The sequence below is a fragment of the Cynara cardunculus genome, unplaced genomic scaffold (assembly GCF_001531365.2).
Source record: "Cynara cardunculus var. scolymus isolate 2C unplaced genomic scaffold, CcrdV1 Un_Scaffold_430, whole genome shotgun sequence".
In the NCBI taxonomy this organism is placed as follows: domain Eukaryota; kingdom Viridiplantae; phylum Streptophyta; class Magnoliopsida; order Asterales; family Asteraceae; genus Cynara; species Cynara cardunculus.
In genome coordinates this window covers 186,103-193,765 of record NW_020200578.1, presented here as the reverse complement: position 1 = coordinate 193,765, position 7,663 = coordinate 186,103, and the positions used below count along the sequence as shown (strand labels likewise).

Here is a 7,663-nt window from a genome sequence, read left to right as displayed (position 1 = left end):
GTCTTTACACAAGTCGATGATGTATCAGTGACTGTCCTTCCTGATACTGAGACGCGCACCACTGGACCTGAGGTTGCTCCTCTCGATGCTCCTCTGCATACCGATGTCCATCCTCTCGATGACATCTTTGCTCATGCCAGTGACAATCCTTTAGATGTCACTGATGGCTCCTCAGGTATAGGTATTCTATCTTCCTACCCTTTCTTTTCTTCTAACCTTGAGCCTTCAGCTCACACTTCTTCTTTTGCAGGTCCTTCGATGCATCAGTCTGATGCTCAGGAAATGGAAGAGGAAGAAAGAGAGAAATATGATGGAGGAGATGAAGAGATCGATGATGCCTATGATATGGCATCATACATCAAACTTCTCCTTCCAACCGTTGATACCGTCCTCTACAGGATCAACAAAGTCCACCAAGAGATGCCCCGCTAAGGTGATCTTGATGCGAACTTCCTTGCCACCAGGTAGACGTTCAAGAGGTTCAGAGTCATCTCCAGACTCTCCAAAAAGCTGTTCAAGCCAACACCGATGCCATTGATGTTCTTCACAGCAGGGCTGACGATGCTCAGGCTATTGATGATCAGCAGACTGGCCTTCTTCAACAGATCCGGGATGTTGTTCGTCAACCAGCCCCAGTGATCCCTCCCTCTTTCTCTGCCAGTGATCGCGCCCAGCTCCATGAGACGCTTGAGGCAACGACAACTCTAGCCAGTGCTTTGCAAAGGCTAGAGGATATAATGTGTAAAAACCCAAAAATTTCGAGGAATAAATAATTTATCTTTATTATTATTTTATTTATATATATATATATATGTTAAATAAAAATAGAAATTAAAATAAGTTCAAAAATCGGATCAAAAGTTAAAGAAAAGGTCAAGACAGGGGTGAAAGTTATAAATTCACGATAGTTAAAGGGTTGGGTCGGATGTAAGCAGGCCCAAATTAGAAGGACCTGTTTTGTAAATATGCATCAGACCTGCAATTCAGAAGAACCTGTTTTGTAAATATGCATCAGACCTGCAATTCAGAAGGACCTGTTTTGTAAATAGGCATCAGACCTGCAATTCAGAAGGACCTGTTTTGTAAATATGCATCAAACCTGAAAATTAGAATAACGAAAGCGACCTCACCTTTGAAGCTCCCTATTGGTCTGAATATTCAACTATTACGACAAAACTTTCAGTATACATATAGCCTACACTTTGCTCTCCATTCTTGCTTCAAGAAAACCAAACTTTCGTTGAGAGCCGAAGGAGAAATCGGAGGGTGAAGCTCGGGTTCGAAAAGCTCAGTCTATTGACGATTGGAGGTAAAATACTAAACCAAATTTCGAGTTATTTATATGGATGGCTTCGTTTTTAGGTCCTCTATAAAACCTTAGTAGCCTTATGTCTCAAATTTTAGTTTTTGAATGTCAAAATATATTCCAAGTCTGGTTGGTCCTCAGTATTGGACTAGAGGATTCTGGTATTTGATTTGGAGGATGAGCAAGTTTTTAGTATATATGTTAAATTGGACTTAAGGTTTTGTATCTTTTGATAAGAGCTTCTATGTCAAAATCATGCCTTTGAAGTTTTAAGAAAATGAGTTTTATACTTATAATCTTTTTATGAAAAAATAAACCAGAGAAGCTCTGGTTGACTTTCACGTTGAACCAGAGGGGCTCTGGTTGGTCATGTCTTTGGAACCAGAAGATCTGGTTAGTAGAACCAGAGGCTCTGGTCGAACATGAACTTTTTATAATTGCTCGTTTTATGAAAAAGGCTATCTTATTGGTTGAAGGTTTATCTAAAGACCATTTTTGAGAAATTATATGAGTCAGAGGTGCTGGTTAGTACAATAAGAGGCTTCTGGTCATGAAGACCAGAAGCTCTGGAAGAGAGACCAAAGGGGCTCTGGTCCTGTGTTGAAATATATTCTAAGTCTGGTTAGTGAAACCAGAGGCTTTGGTCATGAAGACCAGAAGCTCTGGAAGAAAGACCAGAGGGGCTCTGGTCCTGTGTTGAAAWATATTMTMARTCTGGTTAGTGAAACCAGAGGCTYTGGTCATGAAGACCAGAAGCTCTGGAAGAGAGACCAGAGGGGCTCTGGTCCTGTGTTGAAATATATTCTAAGTCTGGTTGGTTCAACCGGGGGGGCTCTGGTCAATACAACCAAAGGGGCTCTGGTCAATACAACCAGAGGGGCTCTGGTCCTTAAGGACTTAAAGAGTCCAAAGGCTCTAGTCAATTCAACCAGAGGCTCTGGTCGTCCATAGAGGCTCTGGCCTTCTTCCAGACTTAGCCGTTTTAGTACAGCGGCATCTTCAGAAGTTCCATCCTTAGCCCCGATGGCTTAATAAAACTTTTTTTTAGAATAATTAGGATCAATTTGATTCTAACAATATATATATATATATATATATATATATATCGTCTAGACACTTATTTCATAAAAGATGATGTTATGGAATTATAAAATAAATAATTGACTATACGAAGTGTTACTCGAGTTGTAAATTTATTAGGATGTTTTTAACTTGAAATACGTAATTATTAACATATCTATCATATAATAGATAACTTAATAATCACGTTTATGATGTCGTTTAAAGATATATAGCTAGACGATACACCTTATGTCGGAACCCACGTTCCTATAATTTTAGTTGATGTGAGGAACGTTCTTAAGCATAGTTGACCAAGGTTGACCCTAGCCGACGTAGTTGACYGTAAGTGACTTTTATGTTAGCCTTTGGGAGAAATTAAWYATTTATATGCTATTTGCTATTATAAATTGTAGGTTGCCAGTCAGCGACGTTAGTTAAGCAATYTACRTTATCAGGTGAGTCCTCATGAGATTTCACTGGGATGCATACCTAAGTACAAATTATTTTTGCAWGATATGAATTGTTGATGATGTGTACGTATGCATGATATTTCAATTACACACATGTTATGATACATTTTACATGTATGTTATTTCGTGAATGGTTGCATGCTAAGTGTTTAATCAGTTTTCGAATAACTCTAGCATGTTATTCCATATTAAAGTTTGATAATTCAAGGGTGGGCATTTGACCAGTAAGTCATGACCAGTATAAAACACTACCCGGACAAGTGGGTGATCAATTAAGATTCAAATATCAATCCAGGGCGTGTTTGTGACTAMATGACCCATACCCGACTAAACGTTATATGAGATCTCTTATTTTCAGTGTCCTACACATATATTTTCCTAAAGCTGTGACTTTTATTATAAAGCATGCATATATGCCATATATATATATATATATATATATATATATGTCAAGACATGATTTTATTCACGCAAACCATGAACTCATTGAGCATTATAAGCTGACTATAGTATGCATCTCAGGGCCAGGTAGTTAGAGGTTGGATAAGGGTAAAGGACACGCTTAGAGAGTTGCTAATTATCATCTTATTTTTAGTCTTTTGTCTAGCAGTGTTGGGTTGATCTTTTGTAACTTAACCTGGTATGAGGTGGGTTAGAACTTAAGTTAATTTTTGGACGATTTAAAGACTTCCGCTGTAAACGGTTCAAACGGTTTTATTTTAGCTGTCTTTTGGAGTATTTATTTAGGAATTTGTTTCAGGTTACGTGACATTTTCAAATAAAAAAATGAGGGTGTTACAAGTTGGTATCAAAGCTTTAGTTTAAGGTAATTAGGTTAAGATTTACTTAGCCAGCTTAAACTGAGAGGATTGTTAGAAGCACATGTTTATTGTGTATTAGTATTGCTTATCATGCGATTAAGTTTGATCCTATGTTACTACTCGACATAGTGTTCCTTTTATGACTTGTAGGAGACATGGTTCACACCATTCACACTAGGTCTATCAGACGCCGACGTGGACGCAGATACGGAACACGTAGGACACCCTACAGGTTAGGACCGAATAGAGGATCTATTGACAGTCACCGCTCCAGCGCCAGACATGTTTCCGGTACCCGGTCCAGAAGCGATAGTCTGTCCTACACTAGTGAAGTGTCTTCACGAGAGCCCATCAGGTGAAGGACCACACCCGAGCCTTCGGTGGACTACACGCCCCGCACCCCTACACGTGAGGACATGATGGAGACTATAGAGACCTTGAGGGGCGAGAACACAAGGCTAAGAGAGAGATTGACCCGAACTTTAGATGGAAATACTAGACTGAATGAATGGCTGAACAATCTTCAGCAGACACATGTCGAACAAGGAGGAGCCCAAAACGAGCTAATTGAAGAGAATGCAAATTTGTCGGAACAGCGTCATGCACTGATTTGGGATAAAGTTGTACTTGAACAAGAGCGAAGAATTGATGCTCGCCCCGTAGGCGCTAGATTCAGAGACAGAGTTCACTTCTATAAGAGAATGACCATAGACTATGCTGGTGTAGTGAGGGGGTATTTCTCCGACTGGGTCCAATGCATCAAAAATGACCCAAAGGCTAGTGTGTTGTGGCACTCCAGGCCATCCACATCTTTTGAGGAGTGGTTGAGGGACCCTTATCTCCCTTATTACCCCGCGGATCAGTTTTAAACATAGAATCCTTTTGAGAGAGGGAAGAGAGAAAGATCTTTTGGGTATGTGATTTAATTGTGCGTGTCTAGATAGTTGATCGAATTTTCATCTAGTCCAGTGCTTCAATAGATTTTTTTGAGCATTCACATGATTTAGAGATGTGTTTAGAATTATGAAGTATCCCATCTTTTGTAAGTAAATGGGATTAAGTAATGTCTCTCTCCCCATGATTGTTTATCGACACGAAATATATATAGCTTATTGAGCATTATGAAATTTTCTACGCGAATTCTTTATTATGTATTTTGCTTATATATAGTGACTATATTATATACACACACACACACACACACACATATATATATATATATATATGTAATGTGTTATGTTGACTTCAGAACCTTGTTAAAACGATAATACCCTATTATGTCAGTATGGTTTCTCGTGGATCAACAAGGAACGCCCTCAATGGGGAAGGTATTAATGACACAGCCCCACAACAGTTTGAGGTCGGACACGAGCCCAAAGTCGAGGTCGCAGAAGTGTCCGAACCGCTAGTTCTAGTACGACCCCATCCGTGCAAGCTAATTTAGCTATCGGTAGGAGTCAAAGAGGCCAGGGAGGGGAAAATCTCCTTACAAAGGAAATGATAGTTGAGCAAATGGCACAAGTCCTCCGGGATACATTGCCAAATATGCTTAAAGAAATGTTGGGTGACAGATTTAAAGACAACGAAGATGGAGAGGAGGAAAGTGTTCGACATGAGAACACTCAAGCCACTGAAAAGGTGGAAGTATCTGTTAAAGAGAAGGTGGATTCGCCCACCAATGAGAGAACTGAATTGACAATAAAGGAGAAAAGATGCAGTTTTAAAACATTCAAAGGCACCGGGCCGAAAGAATTTAAGAGAATAGAGGACCCAGTTGGCCTGATGAACTGGGTAACCAAGATGCAGAGTAACTTCAAAATTTGTAGATGCGCAGAAGATCAAAAAGTGACCTATGCTGCTACAACCTTTGTGGACTATGCATTGCATTGGTGGGAGTCTGAGTGTGCAATCAGAGGTGATGAGGATATTGCTGCCGTGACTTGGGAGCAAATGAAAAAGATGATGATGGATAAGTACTGCACACAATCGGAGGTGAACAAGCTAGAATCAGAATTTCTAAGATTAAAGCAAAGTTCGTTGTTGGTTCAAGAATATGTTAACGATTTTCTTGAAATAGCGAGGTTCGCCAGTTACCAGGTGGCTACCGGGGAGAGAAAGATAGGTCGTTTCAAAGACGGCTTAAGAATCGAAATCAAACGGTACGTAGACATGACTAAACCAACCACTTTTGTACAAGCAGTGGAAATGGCAAAGGTGGCAGAGGAGAACAACGCTAGGGAGGATTGTGATAGAAGAGAGGCAAAGAGAAGATGGGAAGGATCGAACAAGTTCAACAAGAAACCAAAATGGACTCCGACTCTGGCAAAAACACAAAGCGAGGGATTCACTATTCCTCCATGTAACAAATGCAACAAGAGACATAGGGGAGAGTGCAGAGCGGGGAGCCTGACATGCTACAAATGTGACAAACCTGGGCATACCGCGCGAGAGTGCCCAGAAGGAAAAACTTGTTATGAATGTGGGGCTACGGGACATTTACGACCTGACTGTCCAAAATGTCGAAATGGTGCGACACCCCACGTAAAGACAAAGAATAACGAATTTGGGAAGATATCGGAAAATAGGAAGGAGCTACCTAAGGGACGCGGCCGAGTGTACAACATGACTTTGAAGGAGGCCAAGGAAACACCCGACGTCGTATCTGGTATGTTCCCTATCAACAATGTGTATGCACATGTATTATTTGATTCGGGTGCAAATGGTAGTTTTGTGTCTACTACCTTCTGCCACTATCTGAATAGGAGTGCCTGTAGGCTAGACAAAACCTACACTGTAGAAACAGCCGAGGTAGTCAGTGTAAGGTAGACGAAGTATTTGATAAATGCACAATTGTTATAGATGGGAAGGATTTCCCTGTTAGGCTTATGCCAATGTGCTTAGGGGGTTTTGACGTGGTCTTGGGGATGGATTGGCTGTCCAACAATCATGCGCAAATAGTATGCAATAAAAATATGATCAAGATTCAAACTCCGGAAGGAGAAACAATTCATGTTTACGGTGATCGAAAGAAGTGTTGCGTAGGGTTAATCAATGCAGTTAAGGCAAATAGGTGTCTGCTAAAGGGATGTGTGGCTTACTTGGCATACACCATCGACGCCAAGCTCGAAAAGAAGGCAATACATGATGTTCCAGTGGTAAGGGATTACCCAGAAGTATTTCCGGATGAATTACCAGGAATACCACCGGAACGTCAGGTAGAGTTCCGAATTGATTTGGTACCAGGTGCGGTACCAATCACAAGGGCGCCTTATCGTTTAGCCCCAACAGAAATGCAAGAACTGATGAAGCAATTACAAGAACACTTAGATAAAGGGTTTATCAGGCCAAGCTCATCGCCATGGGGAGCACCGATTTTATTCGTCAAAAAGAAAGAAGGCACGATGAGGATGTGCATCAATTATCGGGAGTTGAACAAAATCACGATAAAGAACAGATATCCATTGCCAAGGATCGACGACCTTTTCGATCAGTTGCAAGGAGCCAGCTATTTCTCGACAATCGATTTGAGATCGGGTTATCATCAGTTGAAGGTTCGAGAAGAGGACGTGTCAAAGACCGCTTTTAGGACTCGTTACGGACATTACAAATTTGTAGTAATGACGTTTGGGTTAACAAACGCACCTACGGCATTCATGGACTTGATGAATCGAGTTTGTGGACCGTATTTGGACCAATTTGTCATAGTCTTTATAGACGACATTTTGATCTACTCAAAAAATAAGAAGGAGCATGAGCAACATTTAAGGTTGATTCTTGAATTACTAGCAAAAGAGCAATTGTACGCCAAGTTCTCAAAATGTGAGTTTTGGTTGCATGAGGTACAATTCCTTGGTCACGTAGTCAACACGGAAGGGATCAAGGTGGATCCGGCTAAGATTGATGCAGTCATGAACTGGGAATCACCAAAGTCAGTATCGGAGATCCGAAGTTTTCTAGGCCTAGCAGGGTATTACCGAAGGTTCATCCAAGATTTCTCCAAAATA

The 7,663-nt window shown here is 40.8% G+C and overlaps 1 protein-coding gene across 1 annotated transcript; it reads left to right on the top strand.

Moving 5' to 3' along the window:
* Positions 1–5,171: 5,171 nt before the first annotated feature.
* LOC112501680 lies at positions 5,172–6,485 on the top strand. Its single transcript, XM_025105373.1, has one exon. It carries the CDS (start codon positions 5,172–5,174, stop codon positions 6,483–6,485), a length of 1,314 nt encoding a protein of 437 aa, XP_024961141.1.
* The last annotated feature ends 1,178 nt before the right edge of the window (positions 6,486–7,663 follow it).